The sequence below is a fragment of the Marmota monax genome, unplaced genomic scaffold (genome assembly GCF_021218885.2).
Source record: "Marmota monax isolate L192 unplaced genomic scaffold, Marmota_monax_Labrador192_F-V1.1 WCK01_AAM20220418_F8-fsc00017, whole genome shotgun sequence".
NCBI classification, from domain to species: domain Eukaryota; kingdom Metazoa; phylum Chordata; class Mammalia; order Rodentia; family Sciuridae; genus Marmota; species Marmota monax.
In genome coordinates this window covers 5106194-5129052 of record NW_026695241.1, presented here as the reverse complement: position 1 = coordinate 5129052, position 22859 = coordinate 5106194, and the positions used below count along the sequence as shown (strand labels likewise).

Sequence of the window (22859 nt, the reverse complement as noted above, 5' to 3'; positions counted from 1 at the left end):
ATTCTCAACCAAAGCTCTTAGCCCCTTAAGACAAAGACTTTTTTTTTTTTTTTTTTTGCAAACAGGATTTCATCTGGCAAGAGAGGAGTAGAGAATAGTCACTCCTTTGTCATGCCATCTCTCTCTGGGTGAACTTCTTGGCTCAGGTTGAACAATTTGTGCACATTACAGTTAACACTCAGGCCACAAAGTATATTCAAACCACTGAAAATGAAGTAATTGGACCTATTTAAATTTTTCACCATCTGGACAAACAACACCCAAGGGCCAAGACTGTTACCTAAGAAAATTTCTAAGTGCATTACCCAAGTCTGAGAGGCAACAGGTAGGTGGATTTTGCGCCAATTAGAAAGTGTTATGATTGGCACATGGCTCTGAAACTCTAAAATTGTGGTTTAATGGAAATGCTGGCTGTTATCCCTCAAGTACATTTCAAGGAATCACAAAACTTTAGAATCAGAAGCGAGTGAATGGAAGTTCTCATCCATGTGGAACTCAGAAGATTAGGTGGTAACACAAGGACTTTTGCAGGTGTCCCAGTTTTTAATCCAGAGCCCCTTCCGCAACAGGCCCCAACATCCTTCAGGCCCTGATGGAACATAACAGACCAGGTTTCTCTTGACAAGGTCTGGCTCAGCTCCTGGGTAGGGCAACACTGACAAGCGACAGGCACGGGTAGTCCAGATATCTACAGGTCCTGGAAATAGCCAGCCCACTAGTTTAAAGCATAGGAGTCAGAGCAGCAATCTACAATCTTGCAAAAATAAAAAATAAAATCACATCTGACCCACCTCAAGGGGTGGGTGAAAGGGAATAGCATTTTGGGTTCTGGGAGCCTCTGGAACTGTTTCCTGAATGTTTGGGGTTTGGGCTCACAGTACACACTTTGCCCCAGGCTGTTCTTCCTTAATTTTTAGGCCCAAGTGTATTTTAAGGTAAATTGATCCCACAAGCTTCTGATTCATTTACACTGAACTCACCCGCTGGTGTTTTGAAAGAGCAATCTGAGGTCCAAGAAGCCTTCCAAGCCTGCTTCAGGAAGGCTCTCTGTGTCCTTTTTCTTAGAAGTAAGAAGCCACATTTGAACGTTAACGAGTAAAAATGCAAGCCCTAGGGACATGGGTCTGGTTCCAAATGTGGCACCTCAGAAACCAATGGGTTCCTCAAACCACCAAGACAAATCTTTCTGGCCTTCTTTGTCAGAAGGGACAGGAACCAACCCCTGGGCCACGTGGAGATGCTCTCTGGCTGCAGAGCTCCCAGAAGCCTCTGCATCTCCACCCCAGCTAACACCTCGGTCTCCCCACACAGGGGTGCCCCCAGCCAGCTAGTAGTGCCTTCCGGCCTTTGCCCTGCAGAGAGCCCAACTGAGGCCATGTGCTGGAAAGTCTAAAGAAATTTGTCCCTTTTCTCCAAGCTTCTAAACTTGGGCACCATCTGTGTGAATATTACTGTTAGCATCACCTTAGGCTGAGCCTGACTGGAGCAGCACCACAGGCAGGTTTAGGTGTGCGGTGGGGGTGGGGACACACTGGGTGAGGAAGGCGGGCCTGCAGCTGCTGAGCTGCTGTGAGGAGCTGAACCTGCTGTCTCCCCTCACTGAAGCACTTGATGACTAAGGGATGGACTCCTGAATTGCCTACTAGCCCTGGGTCTGGAGCTCAGCTTCTGGCACTGTGGAGGCCTGTAATGAATACACTGCCAACCCATAGGATGGCAGCATCCAGACTCAGCCTTGGCTACCAAGGAGCCTCCAGTCCATTCCTGGGATGGGCCATGAAGACAGTTGCCCCAACCTGTTATCCAACCTGTGCCTGTTGCTATTGATGCTCTTTGCCCTGGCCCTGGGGTTCCAAGGCTTGAGGGAAATCCAGAGTTCCTGGTCGCGGGAAGCGTGATGAATCCTACAGGAACTGCAAAGATGCTGAGAGATGGTGGCTGGGACCTGGGCCACGTTTGTCCACTTTACTTTATAGCGGTTCTAACAATACATTCTCCACTCTGACTATTCATTAGAGTTTAAAAATCTTCAGATGCCTGTGCCTTACCTAAGACCAGCAACATTAAATTCTCTGGGGTGAGTCACAGGGAATTGGGTTTTTCTTCAAAGTTCCACCATTATCCTTCTTTGTAGCATGGTTGAGGGCCACTAGTTTAAAGTGACTTGAGTACATTACTGTTTTGGAAGGGTACCCCAAAGAGTCCACATAACAGCAACCGTCAGTGGTTTTTCAATTGCATCAAACAGGACTCGGGTTGATGCTTGCTCCTAGTTTCTCTACAGCCCCCATTTCACTGGCTCCTTCTGTCAACTTGCCCCAGTCACAGCACACAATAAATAGGTGCAAACAGAACAGAACCCACCCCAAGTGCTGAATAATCCTTAGTATCAAATGAGCCAAACACCAGATCTCTTCAAATATTTAATCATTTTGGAGACTTCTGTCTTCTAACCCAGTTAGGTCAAAATTCTAAAGAAAGCATGATTAAGGGGTCCTTAAAAACAAAACAAAACAAACAAAACAGAAAAATAAAAACAACACTGGCTGATGTGGACAGGAGGCCGGGATTGGGAAGACAGAACATAGTATGTGTCTGAGGTCTTTTGTAGGAATTCTACCTCTTATTAAAAAAAAAAATACTCAAAATGAACAAGAAAGAATTAAACAGTTATACAAATTTAAGGACAACTAAAACTTCTTTTATGGCTGAAAATACCAGACGTGGTTTTGAAATAGACTCTTTAAAAGCCCTTAGATCCTGCTGTGGTTTGTTTCCATAGCCTTCTCAGGACATGCAAAAAGCAAACTAGCTATACCCAGCGTCCCCACAAGCTCTCTCAGGCCCTTGGCAAAGCAGCAATGCGGCAAGAGAAGGAAGGAAGGAACGGAAGAGGGAAGAGAAGCTGTTCACAGTCTTCGAACATAGACTCAGACCCCAACCTAACCTAGTTTCTTTGAAAAAGATGGAAATCAACGGAAGGCCTTGAAGAATCACCAGTGACCTCACATCAGGGGGCCAATGAGAATGCGTTTCAATAACTGCATCATAGGAAGAGGGGTGGGATGTCCTTCTGAGTGACAGGTCTGCAATAGGACTCGGGGAGCCAACTCCTCTGGGAAACGTTCAGCAGGAAAGGTGCAACGTTGCTCGCTCTCGTTCTTTCTCCTGTTTCCTCTCTTCCCCTGTCCCTTGGTGCTGGTGAGAGGCAGTGTCAGAGGCTGCAGCCCTGGGCTCAGAAGGGGTACTGTGACACATAAATCCGCAGTCGGATCACAGAGCTGCCTCTGAAGTTGATGACGGTGTTGACAGTGATCATCTCCAAGTCCAGCTGTATGTCTCGGGGCCCTTTGATGGGGCGTGTCATCACCAGGGTGGCACTGATGGGGCCCGTTTGCTGTAGACAGACCAGGGGACACTAGTTAGAAAAGGTATGATATAAGCAGAAGGCCAGCTAGTGGCTCTGCAGCCTGAAGCAGGGTGCTTCCCCCTTGCCCACGTCAACAACCCGATGACCTCAGTGCCATGCCTATCCCCAGCTTTGCCCATTCTCTACCTGGCTCTTCAGATCTCACCTAAAGGTCACTTCCTAAGAGGAGTTTTCCTGATTCCCCAGTCTAAGTCTGGTCCCCCAGCTGCATAAGATGGAGACATTTGTTACTGAGTGTATTTGTGCACGCTAGCTCCTTGGTCCATGTCTGATGTCTAAACCCTGCTAGACACCGAGAACCCCCTCAGAGCTCAACATGTGCCTTGAACACAGCAGGTGTTCAGAAAACACAGTCTTCTGTATCTGTGGGTTTGTATCCTTGGATTCAGTCAACCACGGAGGTTTGTATCCTTGGATTCAATCAACCACGGACCAAGAGTATTCAGAAAAAATTCTCTGCATCTGTATTGAACATGTATAGATATTTTTCCTTCTCATTTTCCCCTAAACAATACAGTATAGAGATTACTTACATAGCATTTGCATTCTATCCTACATTATAAGTCATCTACGTGTGATTTAAAGTATATGGGAGGATGGGGCTGGGGCTGAGTCTCAGCGATAGAGCACTCGCCTAGTACATGTGAGGCCCTGGGTTTGATCTTCAGCACCACATAACAATAAATAAATAGAATAAAGGTATTGTGTCCAACTACAACTAAAATAAATATTTTTTTAAAAATAAAGTATTCGGGAGGATGAACATCAGTGGATTTTGGTATCCTGAGGGTCCTGGAACCAGCTCCTTGCAGATACCAAGGCATGAGCTATCACTTGAGTGAATGAACAAATCATTGACTGAACTTCCTGCAAGACTTAGGGACGTCACTTCATCTCTCTGGGACTCATTCTAAAATGAGGGCACAGACCAGGTCAATAATTTCCAAACAAATGGGATCAAAAGCACCTAAGATACTTTTTAAAATTAACACCTGTTCCAGGGGCCCAGTCTAAGACTTTCTAGCTCAGCACACTTTTAGGTAATGCACTGGAAAAGTGAAATTTGTGAAGAGCTCACATCTAGATACCATGAAGTTTCATGAGCTTACTACTGAGCCTATTACTGAGATTCTAATAATTTCATGTGAATTTTTCTCCTCCATGGAATTTTTCTTTTCTAGAACTTTCAAGGAAGGAGGGTGAGAGGACTGAAGTCAGTTGAGTACCTACCATGTCTGAGGCACTCTTCCAGTTACTTTTATATACATGGGTTTATTTTATCCTCATCAAACCCCTAAAAGGCCTTGCTATTCCAAGTGTGCCCCTGCACCAGCTATACTAGTTTCACTGGTGTGTGTGGTGGTGGTGGTGGTGGTGGTGGTAGGGGTATTAGAAATGCAGAATCTCAGGTTCCACCTAAGATTTACTGAGCCAGAAACAGTAGCTTAACATAATCCCCAACTGATTTGTGTGAACATTAACAATCTTTAAAGTGCTGACCTAAAGCATGGGATCTAGCTGGGACGTTGGCTGCCCTTGTCTAGGGTCTGTTCTAAAGGTGTGTCTCATTACTTCCCTAATTTGAAAATAAGCAAACTGGGGTCCAGTGAGTTTCAGTAATTGCCTAGGGTCATCCAGCTAGTCGGGAGCAGAGCTGAGGTTTTGCTGTTTGACCTAAACCTCAGCCATTTTCCCCTTATCAGAAGAGACTGTGCGTTTTACTTCTTCCCCCCCAGCACTGCCCTAAATGAGAGATGCTCAGGGTCAGTGTACTGAACAGATGTAGGGCATCTGTAGAGGAAATAGCGTGAGAGAGAACAGGGACAGACTGGGCAGTCACTTCCCAAGAGCTGCAGAATCCAGTCCTGAGCCCAGAAAACGAAAGCAGCAGGATCTGTAAATCAATCACCTTGGCTTGTGTAAAGCCACACCAGGCATTCTGTTTTCTGTCTCTGTAAAGGGAGGGCTCCCCATAAAGTTCTGAACATCCCTCAAGGGCTGCCGCAGGTAATAACAAGGGCAGGGCTGGCTGACAGGTGCAGGCCAGGTCCTGGGGCCTCCCTGTCCGCTGGGAGACAGCAGCTGTGCGACCATGCAATTTCCTCTTGGCATTGACGTTCTGTGTTCCCGTCAGTGTTCATGTAATTAGCAGCCTCTTGAGAAGAAGATCCCTTGGACTTCCTTGTCCGTCCTTGCAACACCTCAGCGCCCTGGGCTAGTTAGGACTAGAGGGTACAGCCACACAGGGAAATGCCCGAGGCATTTATATACACAAACATCTCACCAGCTTTCACTGTTTGCATGAACAAAGGCCAAGGGCTGAGGACCCTGGGCAGCTCTCTGGAGGGTGATTGGCAGAGACAAAGGTCCGGAAAGGCAGACAGAGAACATGGAAACTTGCAAGTTGTTCCTTTGGGCTTTCCCGGTAAATGTCTCCCAGAGAGGGAAAGAATCCTAGACTCTCCCACTTGGAAGGAACCTTAGAGGCAGGTCAGTGAGCCCAATCTCTGCCTGGGTCACAGCTATAGCACCCTGGGAACGGCTTGCCCATAAGCAAGCACCTGTCAGAGAGCTGAGGATGGTCACCTTAGGGCAGAGTGTGGCCATTAATGAAACAGGACTTCCTCAAGACCCTCCCATATCACTGGTGGCCTTGGAGGTCAATGGTTCAAAATGATGCTGACACGATGCCAGGCATTTGGTGCAAGCTTTTACACATTTCTTACTTATTCCCTGTGAGTATGTAATAAGTAATTAAGTTAAGAACAGCATAAGGTCACAAAAATAGTGCATGGTACTAGAGTATCTTGATTCCAAAGCCAGGCTCCTCATGGCTAAGCTCTACGATAAGGTCTCAGTGCCCCTGCTTTTCCTCAGCAGCCCATGGCACTTACTTGATTTGCGAATCACCCCTTTGCATTGTGTGTGCCCCACATTCTGTTTGTTTCTAACTAAACTCTGCATAGTGGTGCCAAATAAATGACAGTGATAGACATATGCATGTGAACAAGCGGACGCTGGCGGAGGTGTCTGGGATGGGGGTAAGCTGCGGACAGCCCACCTGACACCTGTCTTCCTGGCTGCCCTGCACACAGTCAGGTGTGCTCAGAATCAACTTGCAGGATGGCATTGTCCAACACGTGGCAGGCAGTTGGGCAGCAAGTCAGCTTCCTTTGGCCCTGCCACCTGATCCAGGTGTGTCACGATGTAAACACACTTGGCGCAGTCTGAATCCCATGATTATGCTCCTTCTCCTGGCCCTAATCATGTCCCCAAGTCACCTGGTGAAAGCCAATCATCAATCCTCTGCCCAGAGCTCAGTGTGAGACAGAGTGCCAACAGGGCTTCTGAAAAGGGTGTGTGGGATATGCATGTGCATGTGTATGCTTGTGTGTGCACACGTGTTTGCAAGTGGATGTGTGTGTGCAAGCAAGTGGGGGGCTTTGTGGTTTGCCTGCTGGGTGACATGATGTTCCTCTTGAGCACTTAGAATGAATCTCAGGGTGACAGGCCCTGAATGGCTAACCAGCCCAACCTGCCACGTGATGCCCCCCATACCCTGGGTAGCATGCCCAACCTGTCCAGATCCCAGGAGCTCCCAACCTCCTAACGACAGGCACAACAGTAGTAGTGCTGGTAACAACAGCATCTACACAATAGTATCTAATATTTGTTGATTGTTTTCTACTGTTGCTATAGACTTTTTCTTGTTATCTGCTGAGAGCTCAAAGCTAGAAGAGCAGATTAAAATATACCACATTCTAGAGAGAAACATAAAGGCCATGTATAAATGTTGCCCACCAGGGTACACTGACACTCCATCACCTCTACCAAGGAAAATCTGTGTGGGACACAGTGCCAGAGAGGGGAGCTGAGAGGCCTGGGGTGGCAAGTGGTCAACCAGAGGTCCTGGTGCCCGCTTCATGAACTGGTCACTGTGACATCCTTAGGCAAACCTCCAAAAAACTCACAAGGCCATCCATCCTGTGAAAGCAAGAGCATTTGGGTGTCTGGATGCAATGACAATAATCAAGTTGACCCTGGCCCTCCTGACCTTGCCTCTTCTCCCAGCACCCTGCCCCCTAACCCTGAAGGAACCAGAATCCATGCTGTCCTTGCTGGGAGGAAAAGAGGAAGGCTGTACAGAGACCAACCACACTTGCCCCTGCTCTGAGCCAGTGGCAGGGAGAAACTGTACACTAGATGGGAGGTGGGAGGCCGGAATTTCCACCTAAACCAGCAGTGACCTTTGACAAGAGAGAAGGGACAATCCTGCGGTGACTGTGCCTGTGAATCCTGGAGGAGCGAGCTGAGACTCACCCAGGCGTGCTCAGGCTCGAGGCAGCGGGGAGAGGAGGAGGAAGTTCTGGCCTTTTTACCCCTGCCACTTATTTGACGAAAGTCATCCTGCGTTCCAGGCACTGCGCAAAGTGGGTGACCTCATCTAATCCTAAGGTAAATATCGTTATGATCTCTCTCCAGATGAGGAAATTGAGACCCAGACAGGTTAGGTAACCATGGTTGGGATAAATGGGAGAACACAGAGCACAGTGGGTCAGCCTGGCCTCGGAGTTCACAGTAAATGCTTGAGTGGCCTCCTGGAGGGTCCTGCAGCTCGGGACAGCCTGGACCCTTGGAAGGCCAGCCTTACCTGGCCAATTTCTCTCTTCCTGCTCCCATGCCCCATGACTTCCCAGGGCCCCACCCTATGCCTCTTTTCTCTTCCCAGGAATAATCTTGGGAACTTTCAGGCCAGGAGCCACCTCCCCCATCCATAGGATGTGGCAGGCCCATGTCCCTTTGTCCCCTCCTTGTCTCCTCACATGTCTTCTTTTTTTTTTTTTTTTTGTGGTGCTGGGAATTGAACCCAGGGCTTTGCACATGCAAGGCAAGCACTCTACCAACTGAGCTATATCACCAGCCCATCCTCACATGTCTCCTGTATAAATAAATACTAAAGCGATAGGGCCCTTCTCAGCATTCTCACAGAGCACACAAGCCATGCCCAGATCCAAGCTCTGAGCTTCCAGGGTTCCCCCGCTGCTGTGACACTCTGGGCACTGGAGGAAGTTTCCAGGAAGGGGATTTTCCTCTGTCCACCTCAGCTATAGGACAGTCTCTTTCCCCCATCACTGGCACCCCTCTCAAGTCAGTCACCGCAGGGACTATTTGGGTCCAGGGGGATTCTACTGGATGGTGTCTGGGTGAGTGCCATCTTGCCTAGACAAGGCCTCCTCTGCACATCTCCTGCCCTGCTCAGGGTTGGGGCAACCTTACGCAGGAGGTACCAGTGAGGGTATTTTAAATCTCTAATGGGGGCATCTTTTCATCCTATAATTGGGACCTGCTGTGTCTGTCCGGATGAAAGAGGCTGATGGGGAAAGGCTGGAGGTGGGCTGGGCTCACCTCAAGACAACGGCCAGTCCAGAGGCTCCACAGTGTTTCCACAAGTGCTTATGGGCTTGGGGAAAGGGCAGACATACACTCAGTGCCACCTTCTTCATCTTCTAGAAGGTCCTTTACCCTCACCATTCCAACTTCTTCCAGAGCCCCTGACTGCTATTTTGGTCTACAGAGCCAGGTCTATCCCAGCTCCATGGGTCACCTACTCACACATGACCTGGCTCTGTCTGGGTCTTACTAAAGGTATGTTTGTGAGGATCCTCCATCCTTGGGGCCTTTTCTAATCTGTTCTTTCCACTGCCGTTGAACTTCCAGAAGTAAAGATAGAAAGATACTGCCAGGGGTGGGGAGAAGAGGCTTTGAGGTCAGAGATGTGATTCTTTTATAGGCCCCTGGGTTGGTCTCTGGTGCAAATGGGTGAACTTCCATGGGCCTTCTGTGTGGAACTCCCCCCAGTGACCCTGGAGGACAACATATAGTTAGAATTTGCTAGAAATACTCCTGGGTGTGGTGGGCTGAATCATGGCCTCCAGATAGTCAGGTCTTGATTCTTGGAAATGATAAATGTTTTCTTACAAGGAAAAAGAGACTTTGCAGATGTTATTAAGGATCAGAACACAGGGAGATTATCCTGGATTATCTGGATGGGCCCTAAATCCAATCATAAGTGTTCCTATAAGAGGGCAGCAGATGGAGATTTGCTAAGTGCAGAAGAGGAAGAAATGGGTTCTCCTTTGGTGCTTCCAGAGGGAGCAAAGTCCTGCCAACTCCTCGATTTCAGCTCAGTAAAATGGATTTCAAACATTTGGCTTCCAAAACTCTGAGACCATAAATTTCCATTGTCTTAAAACACCAGGTTGTGGCAATTTGTTACAGTAGCCATTGGAAACGAACACATGGGGTATCTCTTACTATCTTCTGAAACAGATCCTCTGGAGGGGAAGCTGTGGAATCTGCTTTTTGGACAAGTACCCAAATTCACACCAAAAAAATGACAAACATTTAACTAGTTATCTCTAAAGAAGCACAATCACTGCAGGGGTCATGGGAGACAAAGCTCAACAATATAAATGGTATGGTGTTGCACAGATGCAATTTATAAAAAAATAAACATCCTTTAGACTGATGTCCTCAGTCTCTAGAAGTACATAAAAGGTACTTAAGAAATATTTGTCAAATGGGTGGGTGGAGAAATGGAGGTATGACTGTCTCTCCTGCAGAATTTTAGGAGAAAAGAGACTAAGATTGCATCTTGGTCAACTTCTTGGTTCACGGACAAGGACCGTAGGGCTCATGGAAGAGATCATCTTTCTCAAGGCCAGGTAGAAAGTGGTGGAAACAGGAGCTTGCACTCCTGAGTTCCACTACCCTCTTCACACCCGTCCCTTCTAGCCGCACTCTTACCTGTTCCCATGAAATACACCACTAGGCGAGACAACACAAGGCCATTGCTAAAGATGGTGACTGCCACTCACCACTCCCTCTTACCCGCATATAGAATTCTCGACCTTCATTCCCAGACTTGATCTGGAAAATGTAATAGGCCCCAGGGTAGCGGGTCGTTGCTTGCATCTGGAAGATGTCAGCAGGAACGGAGCGTCCTGACACCACATCCATGTCTCGGAACAAGATGGTAAAGGGCTGGTCTCTGCAGCCAGGATTCTCAGCAGGACACATACAGCGGCTGCAGGGAAGAGAAAAGTGTGAGAACTGGATGAATCCTTTCCAGGTGCTGGTTGTGTCTACTGAGGACACTGAAAATGAAGCCACCGTGTTTTTTACCACTAAATGGCATAACTGGATAATGTCTCTACCCCTGGCTCTAGTCTAAGGCTGCTCCAGCATGTAGCTGTGCTCTGGTTCCTTGGTTCTGAGAACCATCTGATGGTCATGGAGTCCTTTACCTCCCAGCCGAGATGCTCATTAATACATTTTAAAGCTGCAGATGATGTTGGATTGACAGGTGTCAAGGGTCCTTTCACACTCCACTGCACTAGGACCAGTCCATGTGGAATACAATTGGATCTTGTCACTCGATAAACAAGACCTCAGAACTTAACTATTTTCAATACATGATATTAGACTTTGGAAATCCAATGATAAATAAGATTTTGACCTCAAGTAGTTTACCTTCTAATAAAAGAAACAAATCATAAACATAAATATCTCTAATACAAAGTGACTAATTAAAAACACTAGTAGTAATATGTCCTAATATAAAATTAGTGACTTTTATTAACAAAGGTATATAGACACCCCTTGATTAACCCCTTAGCTCCCCTCTTCCATCTCTCACCTCATTCTTTTTTTAAAATTTTTTAGTTGTTGATGGACACAATACCTTTATTTAATTTATTTTTAATGCGGTGCTGAGGAATGAACCCAGTGCCTCACACGTGCTAGGCAAGTGCTCTCCCTGTCTCACCTGGGCCTCTGGGATGGCCTTTTAACAGGTGCCCTTTGTCAATCATAAATCAGATTAGGTCTTCCATTGCCACTAAACACCCATTTAGCCTCTGTGACCCCATAGGGTCCAGCTTCTGCCATTCTTCTGATCTCCTCTAGGGCCACTGTCTACTGGACTCACTGGGCTGCAGTGACTTGGACCTTTCCCATCCCAGTAGGCACAGAGGTGGCTCTTGCCCTGCAGCCCTAGCACATGCTGTTCCCTCTGCTCTTCCACTCTGTTTAGCTAATGTGGACTCACCCTCCCGGCTCAGCCCAGGGGACATTTCCTCACGGGGCCTGTGGATTCCTAGGTCTGGGCCAGATCCAACCTACTTTCTTTCTGTAAGTTTCCTTTTGGTTGTTATTGTTGTTGATAAAACCCACCCAAACCTACTTATGTGACAATTTATTTAACATCTCTCTCCTCGGACTCTAAGCCCCCAAAACCCACAGCACCTAGCACACAAGAGCCCACCAAGGGTTAACGAGCAAGTATGTACAAAGAGTTTTTAAAGTATTATTTTTTTTTTAAAGCTGCATCAAAATTGCCAAATCAAAATGTCCCCGGTGCCAAAAGGGCCACATTAAAATGTCACGTGTCATGTAGAAAATAATTGTTTCCTACAAGAGATTTGGAGGAGGGAATGATGGCTCCCAGCTGAGGAGGATCACAAACAGCTGGGAGAGGGGCCTCTGAGCAACCATCTGAAGGTGTGGATCTGGCCACGCAGAGACGGGGGGATGCCTTCCACATGGCGGGACCTGCGGGCACACAGGCAGCGAGGCTGGACGTGCTGGGTGTGGGCTACACGGTGAGCGCAGGTCCTAGTGTACCTGGCACAGGACACCTGGGCAGGAAAGAAGCTGGCAGGGCCGGCTGGCAGGCTGGGCGGAGGGAGGTATCAGCATCGTGGCTAAAACTTCACCGACAACACTGGCTTGTGCTGCCTGTACCTGTATCTGTCCCTGGCCATAGTCAAACCAGCGAAACCAGGAGCAGAAGTGGGCAAGAGCCAGGAGCAGAAGTGGGCAAGAGCCGTCAGAAGCTCTAATCAACTACCAAGGGCTCTTGACCCAGCAGTCGGAACGCTCTGTTCTAAAGGGTTGCTTAGAAGCAGGGCTCTAGGGAACAGGCAAGGACACCTCTGAAGGACCTGCCTGTCCTGGCTTTGTCCTCTCCTCTGCCCATTTTTTATTCCAGGGGAAGCATCCATGTAAGCTGTGGGTTCCTGTCCTAGATGCCACATTTCTGGAGACAGAGGGCAGGATGGTGTGACTAGTCCAACCCTTGATCTCCAGGGTAAGGGATTGGAGTTCTCATGGGTAGAAACTGTAGCTGAATGGAAGAGCGAAGAGCAAAAGATGTATAAGCACATGTATGTGTGTGGCGGGGGGCATAGGCTGAGGATCCCTCCTAAAAGAAAAGGAAATGGAATTCACAGGATATCAGGGCAGGGAAACACGGTCGGGTGTGTTCATCTTGTTGAAGCTGTCTTTCTTTAGTTGTCTCCTCGACACTAATGTTTACCATCTGGTGATTTAGTAATGTGCTGACCATTATGACATCAGAAACTTAAGTAGACAAGCAAAGAACTCTCTAGAAAATTTTCCTGCACTCACTACTCATAGAGCAAGTCCCAGGAGCAGGAAGCCTTTGTTTTTCCTGGAAACTTCTCTGAAAGGCAGAATCATGGGCCCCACCCGAAACCCACCGCATCCGAACCTGCACCTGACAGGATCCCCAGGGGAGGCTTCTTCGAGCTGCATTTGAGAAGCCCTGAAAGTCCTGTGTTTCCAGAACAGTCATGAAAGGGAAAAGGAATTCATGAACCCCGCCTGTCTGCTTGGTTAGCTTTCTAGAGAATCTTCACATAGCTCTGGCACGAGTCGGGGACCAGTAGAGAACAGCGTTGTGTGTGCACACACATGTGCATACACATGCCCACACAAGTGCATAGGGCAGGCAGTGGCCCAGGTCTTGTGATGCCCCGGCCAGTGTACTCTTCCTCACAGGACACTGCCAGCCCCCTGGACCAGACCCTCCTGGACCAGGTTTCCACTTCCTCAGGGGATGCTGTGACTTACTTATCACTGATCTGCAGATAATTTTCCTCACAGCGGATGGGGTCGATGCATTTGAAGCCCCCTTGTAAATTGTAGCAAGTCTGCAGCAGGGTGCACGTGTGGTTTCGGTGCTCACATTCGTTGATGTCTGGAATGCAGGGAGACGAGAAGCTAAAGCAGGGCAGCACTACTAGATGTTGGCCCCGGGTCACAGGGGAGAGGTGGGGCCACCTGGTCTTACTATGGAGTTCCACTGTCCAAGATGGCAGCCTTTGCCCATGTGGCTACTCACTGGGCACTTGACGTGTGGCTAGCCCAAACTGACAAGTGCTGCAAGATACACACACCAGATTTCTAATACTGAATATAAGAAAGGACACAAAACATCAGTAATTTTTACATTGAACCCATGTCAAAATGATGAGGTTCTGGATCCACTGTGTAAAATAGAGTAATAAAATAAATTTAAGTGTATCTTCGTATGCCTTTAATGTGGCTACTAGAAAATGTAGTTTCACAGTTGACTCACATTTGTAGCTCACATGATATTTTTATTTCCCAACACCCCTATGGGGAGTTCTGGCTTAGTACTGGGCAAAGGAGGCTCAAGGAATTTAATAATGGACCAGTTGCTCCTGCATGGATCCCCCCATAGGTAGTGTAGGACTGGAAATAAGCCAAGCTGCCCATGTGGAGAAGACCCAGCCCTTCAGTGGCTTGGGATCTGGACCCTTCGAGGGTCCTAGAAGTCAGGGGCATCAGGTGTCTGAGGATCCATTCTCTAGGGAGTCAGTAGAGGAAGTTGAGCAAGCCACCCTCCAGACCGCATGAGAAAGCCTGAGCCCTGGTCTCTGGGGCAGGTCATAAGAAGTCCTGGTTGGGTCTGGAGCATTCTTTAGAAGGGCTGCAGAGAGAGCTACAGGGCAAGGCAGAAACCAGGCCGTAGAGGTTGCAATCTAGATCTGCAGAATTCATTACAGAAGCGTGAGTGGGGCCCGCATCCTAGCCAAAGGATGTGTCACTGGGCAGGGAGAGGAGGAAGCACCAGGCCAGGGTCCCACCCAGAGTTCCACCCCGGGATCCACCAACACCCACTCACACCCTCACTCCCGCCACCTTCCTGAAGCCACAGAGGAATCCCAGGTGAAGGTGTCCAGATGACCCCCTGAGTTAGCCCCAGCAGGCCCCCTGGATAGTCTTACCCTGGCAGCTTCGGTTGTCATCCAGCAGGATGTAGCCTGGAGGGCAGGAGCAGAAGTATGTGCCAGGCTGGTTCACACACTCATGCTGGCAGAGGAACTCAGAAAAGCTGCACTCGTCCATATCTGGGGATGACAAGTTACACCTGCTGTTTATTATGGCAGACTAGGGATGGGAGCTTACGGTCATCTACTCCAACTCACCCACTCTACCCGTGGACACAATGGCTTTACTGCTATGGAGTGGTCAGTTCACTTCTTGAACACTTCTGGTGCTGGGGAGCTCACTACCTACCGAGGATGTCCATTGATACTGGACAGCTCTAGTTGCTAGGAAATCCCTTTCGACACAGAGTTGGAATCTATCTCCATCAAGCTTCCAACAGGTTCTGGTCTGGCTCAGCTGCACCATCCACTATTTTCTGAGTCACTTTTGCCCTGCAGGTGTATCCATAAGAACCTTCATTTCTAACCTGCTCAAGGGGCTACAATTTGCTTGCCTGCTGGGGTTTCCCCAAGACCTCAAAAACATTCATGGGACTAGAGAGGAAATTTTAGCAGTGCCAATTCCCCTCTCCCCTCCAAGTGGAGGAACAATATTGTTGCTAAAATCACAATTAAGCGGGAGATGGCTAGAAAACCAGGGGGTGAGAGTGACATTAAAACCTCACGGTATCAAGCTGGGTGCAGGAATGGGCACTTATAGTCCCAGGTACTGGGGAGCCCTTAGGCCCAAAAGTGCAAGGTCATCCTGGGCAGCATAGCAAGACCCAGTCTCAAAACAAATAACAACAGAAAAAACTTCCTTGAAAGAGAAAACCCTAGTGGGGCCTAAGGTGGGCAACCACTCTGTGGTTGTCTGCCTCAGATGCTCCCTGGAACAGGGACACAGCAGCCTCCAGCCGGCCTGGGACTAGCCTGGACTGGGCTACCCTGGGCTGCAGAGGAGGGGTTTGGGGAGGGACGCTGCCCACGTGACATCACCACTGGTCCGGCAGCCCATGCAGAAGCAGGCCCTCCAGAGAAGCCAACTCTTCATCACACACAGAGTTTGGCAGCTGGACGCCCATTTGCGCCTCATTCAACAAGCACGCCAAAGAAAACATGTTTTTCTTGCATTTGTTGTTTCCCGAAAACTTGCTTTCACTAGTTTCCCCATGTGACATGTCCTCGGATTACTCTCTAACTCACAGATCACTGGTGGCTCTGGATCACCCAGACGGGGTGTCGGCACAAATGAGGCCACCCCTCTGCTCCACCATTGGAGAATTCTGCCTAACGCCTCTCACATCTGAGAAGAAAGCTCTCTCCCATCTCTCTCAGAGGTCCTCTGTGATGGGTATTGAGCCAGTAGCTCTGGGATGCTAACTTGAAAACTTAAAGTGGGTTCCAAGCTCTGGTAACATCTGCTTCTACCAGCCCCCACCCCAGGAGCCCTACGAGGCAGCCCCAGATCTGTTCCCAGCCCATCATCCCAGAGCATCCTAATTCACTTCTGTGAAGTTGGAAGGTCCCATTCATACCTCTAGCAGGTGTAGTAGTGAACCCTGTCAATTCCTGAGATTCACTGTATATATGCCAAGCTCCAGGTTAAGGGCATCCCAAGCCTTTAAGTCCCCACCTTGACCTTGTAAAGGAGGTATTATTACTGCCTGTGTTTCTCAGGAGAAAAAGTGAGGCTTGCAAAGGTTGGGTAACTTGACCAAGCTCACAGATAAGTGAATAGGAAGGCTGGAATTCCAACACAGCCAGCTTCCAGATCCTAAACTGGTAAACATGATGTTGTCATGTCCTCCTGAGCAGTTATGTTCAGGACTTCCAGTCAGTGAATCTGGGGAGCCCTGAGGTTAGGGTAATTCCCCAAGCAGAGTGAGCAGATAGGGAGGGTAACACCCACTCTTGCTTCCCGTTGGGTGGGGAGGGCTGTGACCAATCCCACTCAGTTATCTCTGTTTGCAATTCCCAGACCTCAAGAGGAGCTGTGGCTCCACCCTCCACTGACATGAGTTTCTGGCAGGGACCACACATTAGGCCATTTTCCCTCCTCCACATGAAACCCCACCATGGTTTCCAGGATTAGCATGACTTAGAAAATCTCGAGGGCGGGGGGCAAAGGGACAAGGATAGGAAGGGGCTGGTGCTGCGTGGAGAGGCCACAGCAACTATGCCAGCACAGCGAGGGTAACAGAGACCAGGGACATGGAGATGCACATAAAAGCAGGAAATTCGCAACAGCCAGGGATTACACTGAGGCTTATGGGAAAGACGGTGTCCATCGTGGTGAATTGGGAAGAGGGACTGGCCGTTTGGGGTAAAGTGAGTCAACTGAAAATTCCTGCCAAACCAGCAAGGATTTGAATTCCTTGATAAATCAGAAGTCTCTGACATTTACTTAGGGAAGATTAATTAACAGGTAAAGACACTTCAGTGCACCAATTTTTCTAAACCTATGACTACTTGTTGAGTACTTGGTGGATTTTTTTTAACAAAGGAGGAAACTGAGGCTCAGGAAGTGCCTTGGCTAAGGAAAGTAGTAAACATCAGAGGCAGATTTGGACTCAGCTCCATCTGGCTCCAGACTCACTCTACCACACTGCCTCTGCAGATGGTCAAAAAATATCTGTGGATTTGCAAGGAATTCTGGAGAAACAAATAATCCCATCTCATACTGCTAAATTTTCCACACCTCTTAGTTCCTTGGCTCAGATTTCCCAAAAAGTGCCAGGGGGGATTGAAATCTAGGAAGAGAGTGGCCTTTCATGGCTGAGAGTATTTTATTTCTGTTTCTGGGGCTGATATTTAATCAGTTTAAAGCTCTCTGTAACTGCTTGAGTGTGGCTCTGATTTTCCTGGCCCTGGAGAGAGGTGCTCATTTGTTTCGGGAGGCTCTGTCCCTAGGACACTCCAGCCCTAACTGAAGCTATCAAACAAGCCTCATTCACAGCCTGGGTCAGTTCCTGTTACAGCAAAACCCAGGATCAGGAACCACAGGACAAAAGGATTTTCACGCCCCAGTGTATGGCCCACTTATTTTGAAAAGTACAGTGAAGCATGATTAAGTTGGACTTTGTTGATTCACAACTGTTGATGATGGTGAAAGGGGATGAAGTAGAGTTTTCTTTAATTCAACATTTACAAAGAAGGCAGGACAGAGAGACCATGAGCGAGACAGAGAGACAGACAGACAGAAGCTGTACATGGTTCTGTGTGAGATGCTAAAGAGTAAATACTAGTAAGATATAGTCCCTATTTTCAAGGGGTTAATCTAGAAATAGTTTTCTAACTATCTGGGACATTAAAATTTAACTTTCTGGGAGAAAAAGGGGAGGCTAATAAGAAAATTATAATAGAGTCAACAAACTAGGATGACCAAAGAAGCATAGCTCCTCAGGCTTGGAAGGAATTTATAAAAGATCAACTAAGCTACCACACCTATGTTCTCACCACAGACTGCTGAGGCTTCGTTCATTCAACACTCAAGCTTTCATTCAGAGTTCAAGGACTAATTATTACATGATCATTATGTGCTGCACCCGGAGCTGGACACTGATTACATGTAGAGCCTTCAGAAGTTCCCAAAGCAGGTACACTTACATATATGATCTTATGTATTCAATGTCCCCTCCACCTGATGAGATATGTTGTCATTCCTGGGGCGCCATCCTCTGTAAATACTCTCTGTGCTGGCCCCAGGACTTAGGTCAACACTGAGTGAGCTCAGTTTACCCTCAGACCAACAGGCAGATTGCAGGGCTCCTCTCTCTCATCAAACCCCCTCATGCCTAGATGGCAGCTGTGTTAGGAGTCAGACGACAAAAGAAGGTGAGGCTCTCCCCCACCTCTTAGGAAGTGACTCATCTCTGTTTTGTGTGGCTGTGGAAATGTCCCTGACTGGACATGTGTCCAGGAAATGAGAGGAAACAACTGTGAAGGAAGCCCTTCCCCTCCACCCTCCCCGCCTGGCCCCTAGAACAGGTGAAGTGTCAATGCCGGGCCCATTACCACTGCAGTGAACACCATCTTCCTCAAGTTCGTATCCTGGGTCACAGCGGCAGATGAAAGAGCCATAGGTGTTGACGCAGGTTTGCACGCAGGGGTTCTCAGTTGCACACTCGTTCACGTCTGCAGAAAGCCAAAGGACATCCCTGACCATTTGCACAATAGAACACACACACCAACCAAATGGAAAAATGCACCAGCAACAAAATCTCCTATTGCCAGGGCACCAGATCCACAGGCACCAAGGATCTCTATCAGAGACCCATTAGATCACACCTGCAGACTCCAGAGGGTTCACTGAAGGACTGGAGACTCGAGCCACATGCCCCTTCTAGGGTCACACGGCAGGAAAGGTGGAAATGAGTACACATGTTATATACGCGAACACGCACCTGCCAGTTGGCCCCCTCTCCAAGGCTCACCCGCAGAATTTCCAAGCAACGCGTGCTCTTTCTCCCACCTGCCACATTCCATCACCAATTAGCTCATATCTCACCTTCACTGGTGCTGAAGCTTCAGGTGAACAAAAATCATGATGGTTCTAATGTATTTATTATGCATAAATAATCACTGATTAGATGAGACTCACACTGAGTCCTTATGACTCTGCTTCAGGACCACTGCCCCTTTTTACAGGTTAAGCAGGTTAAGTAAAGGGCACCCGGACTGATGGGGGATTCATCATCTTGAGTTTGGTGATGGTTTCATGTCAAAACTAATGAAATCACTCTCCATAGTGCAATTAATTATATATCAATTACACACCAATTAAGTTGTTTCAAATCTTTTTGAAGATTGAGAAACGTGCCCCCATCCACATACTAACACGGGCCCAGTTGGAACTGGAATATGAGTCAGGGGTCTTCCCACAGCATAAGAGATTCATCCTATATGGCTCCTCTGGGTAGTGGAGGTGGAGGGAGGGGTCCCTTCCTGCCCTGGTGCTGGCTGGAGGACTGCAGCACCCCATCTCCCACGTTGCATCTGCCACTGGCCGAGTTTCCAGCCGAGAGATGTCCAAGCCACTTCAAAAGTCCAGTTAAATCTCTTAAAACTCTGAAGAGAGACTCAAGTGTTTTTGGAGGTAAGGGCTTCCTGGTGAAGTTTCAGGGGCTTTGCTCAAAGGAAAAATAAATAAATAAGCAGCCATGTAGGAGGGTCCAGGGAGATACCTGTCTCCCCTGGTGCCCTTGGGGGGCTGGAGTTTCTTCTTCACCCAGGGTGGGGCAGGACCAGGCAGGAAAATGTCCATGCTGCTAAGCCACTGGGTGCAAGTCAGACAGGCCAGTGCTGGTGTGTATTAGGGCTGGCGTCCTCAGCTACAGGCCAGACGCTGGCCACATGGAGATGAATGAGCTCAATCCTTCATCTATGGCCTCCATCTATGGCCTGCTTCTGAGCAAGACCAAAAGGATTCCACGCCTGGGGCCCTAACTGCTGTCCCCTGACAGCCTTTCCAATTGCCCTTCTGAATCCTGTGAGAGCAGAGGGCACCCCACTCCGTCCTGCTGGAGAGGAAGGCTGGGCCCTGGGTTTTCCTCTCAACTCTGCCACCACCTGGCTGCCTGACTTTGGCCAAGTGCCTTCATTTTTCAGAGCCTTGACTTCCTCATCTGTGAAGTAGAGTCACCTACGCCTTCCTGCGACCTCAGTAATGCTACTGTTGGGGCTCAGTGAGACGAATGCTTTGAGGAGGACAAAATGCTCAAGAACGCACGAGGTGCTGGGACTGCCAGAGCTCAGCAGTGTCCCTCACATCCCGTGCTGCCCAAGGCCCCGCTGATGTAACACCCTGGCCGGGTGCCTGTGTCCAGGCCTGAGAGCTGTGCCTGCTGCTGTACCATGCTGGATTTGGCTCAGCCAGGGGTGTTCACTGCTCTTTGTCACAGACCTGTCCCTGAGAGGGCTGTAGAAGCCATGTGACTTTGGACTCTCCTTTGCTCGCCTGCTCCTCAGGAGGTCCTGGACTTGGTGCATCAAGGCAACCTCTGAGCGAAAGCCTGGACTGGCACCTCCAGGCCCAGCCTTGGCGCCAAGAAGCCAGAATCTGCCCTAAGCCGCTTACTGTAGCAGCAAGGGTGCCAGGCACCCTCTCTGGGCTCTGGGGAGCAGGAAGGGCCCCTGCTCCACCAACTTCCCAACCTCAGCCACTTCTGCTGTCAGAGGACAATGACCCCTCCCTTGAGAGGAATGCAGTGGAGACTGTGGAACAATTAGCAGAACCAGCTTTGGAGGAGAGCTCTACAAAGAGCCCAAGACCAAACCCTTGAACTCTTATGCCTTCCTGTTTACCCAGTGATTTAGATATGATTAAAGTAATGGAGACATAATATCCTCCACGAGCTGGCCAAGAGCCTGCCAGCCAGCGCTCCCTGGAATGGTGTGACAAGGAAATGGCCCTGGAAGCCTGGTGGCCAGTTCCAGACAAAGACCTCATTCTGCATCTCTGGCTCTGCCTCCGCCCTGGACCACGCTGCTGCCAGGGCCTGGAGGCCTGGTTGGGGGCTGGGGCAGGCAGCTGGGGGCCAGGGTAGAACTTGCACTAATTCCTTGAGTCTCAAGTCCTCCATTTGCTTCCTGAGTGGAGGAGGCCTTCCCAGTGTAAACCACAATAGACGCAAAGTTTGCTTTTCTTACTTATCAGTATTTGAACTGATCGTGTGAGAACCAGAAAGTGCCTTTCTTTCATTCTGATTTGGGGAATGCCAAGGAGTAGAGAGAGCACCCCCCACACACACACCCCTGAGACTCTTTGCAAAGTAACAGGCCCTCCTAAGACTCAGGGAGAGGCCTAGATAATGCCTGTGGAGGCCCTGCAGCATGCATGTGGCTCTATTTTGTGCTTCATAGGAGGTCAGGTCCCTGAGCACCCCTCTTTGGGTCTCAGGAATTGAACACAGGCTACAGGACATGTGCGAAATTTTCAGATTAGGTGAGAAAGCCAGCAAGGCCACTTTTGGCTATCAGACACAGAAAGAGAAGCAAATCCATGACCGCAGGAGCTCCTAGTTGCTGGATGACGGTGGTTTTTCCCTCCGTAATATTCAGAGCTTTGTGAGCCTTTTCACATAGTCTCTGTTCAGGTCTCAGGTTTCTGTAAGCAGTGGGGAGTGGGTGGGTGACAAGGGATGGGAATACACTTTACCAACAGTGTTTCGCAGACATGAACTGTCAGGCTCTGAAGAAGACTGCTTCTAGTGTTTCATGCTGTGTCCAAGTTGTCATGCACGTCACATACCTTGGCAAGACCTTCCATCCTCATTGAGGGTAAAACCAGGGTTGCATGTACAGGAATAGGATCCAGGAACATTCGCACAGAGCTGCTGGCAGTAACCATAGCGACATTCATCAATGTCTAGAAACAGAAACACAAGGAGGTAAGACAGGTTCTTCTCACGGAGGCCATCCCCAGCATGGCACATTGCCAGCTCTCCTGGAGAGGGAAGGGAAGCAAGGGGACCTGAGGCTAAGACAGTCCCAACTGGATTACAAGGCTTCATCTTCCTACCATGTCCCATCTCCCCAATCATCAGTCCCACGAATACCTGAACCTACCCTGAAAGTGGCAGAAGAAAATTTCTGCTCTGAGTGGGATGCTGAGCAAGAATACCTGTTGGGGTTTATCCAAATCTTAAACTAAGATTTACACAACATTAAGATTCAACTCTACGATTCCATATCACCGTTCTACTGTCTGGACAAGTTAGCCTAACGTGTAAGAAGAAACCACAGCATTGCTCCATTAACAGTCACCATGTCCGCCCTCAGGAGCAGGAGCCAGTGCAGACCAGAACCTAGAGTGAGGTCTGTGAATCCTATAACACCAAGATGCTGGAATGCACTTTGCTTTCTCCTCCATGAACAACTGAATAAACACACCTCTTCCAAGTGATGGCTGACCTTCCCAGGGAGATCAGCAGCACTGAGGTAAATGGATCCTTTCAGCAGATCTGGGCACTGTGACCACCGTAACATGCACCAACCCACAAGGAGCCTGGTGTCACTGGGAAAGCACTTTGCAATATCCCAGGTTGATGGGACAATGGCCGTAGGACAGGGTGTCTTGGATGAAATTACCAACCTTCAGGAGGAGGCATGTCCTCACCTATACAGACTCCGGCTGGGACCAACTGATCTGACTGTAGTGGTGACTGGTCCTTTTGTCATCCCCACGTCCCCCTAAACTAATCATATTCCCTCTAAGGTACCCCAGTTCCTTTGAAACCAATGTCCACCCCGGGCTCTGGAAGTCTGCTCAGAACCTCAGACCCTGTGCCCAGTTCCTATCACCTACTGCCAAGAAGGACTCCAGTTCC

At 48.8% G+C, this 22859-nt stretch overlaps 1 protein-coding gene across 2 annotated transcripts in view; it reads right to left on the bottom strand.

Annotated features, from left to right (window-relative positions):
* Nucleotides 1-2410: 2410 nt before the first annotated feature.
* Fbln5 (fibulin 5) overlaps nt 2411-22859 on the bottom strand; it is a 74120-nt gene continuing 53671 nt past the window's right edge. For both annotated transcript variants that reach the window (XM_046440636.2, XM_046440635.2), the window contains exons 6-11: nt 21782-21898; nt 18547-18666; nt 14548-14670; nt 13367-13493; nt 10322-10517; nt 2411-3397 (exon numbers count right to left, since the gene is read on the bottom strand). In XM_046440636.2, the coding sequence (XP_046296592.1) occupies nt 3236-3397; nt 10322-10517; nt 13367-13493; nt 14548-14670; nt 18547-18666; nt 21782-21898 (845 nt within the window). In that variant the 3' untranslated portion in view covers nt 2411-3235. The remainder of the gene's footprint in view (nt 3398-10321; nt 10518-13366; nt 13494-14547; nt 14671-18546; nt 18667-21781; nt 21899-22859) is intronic.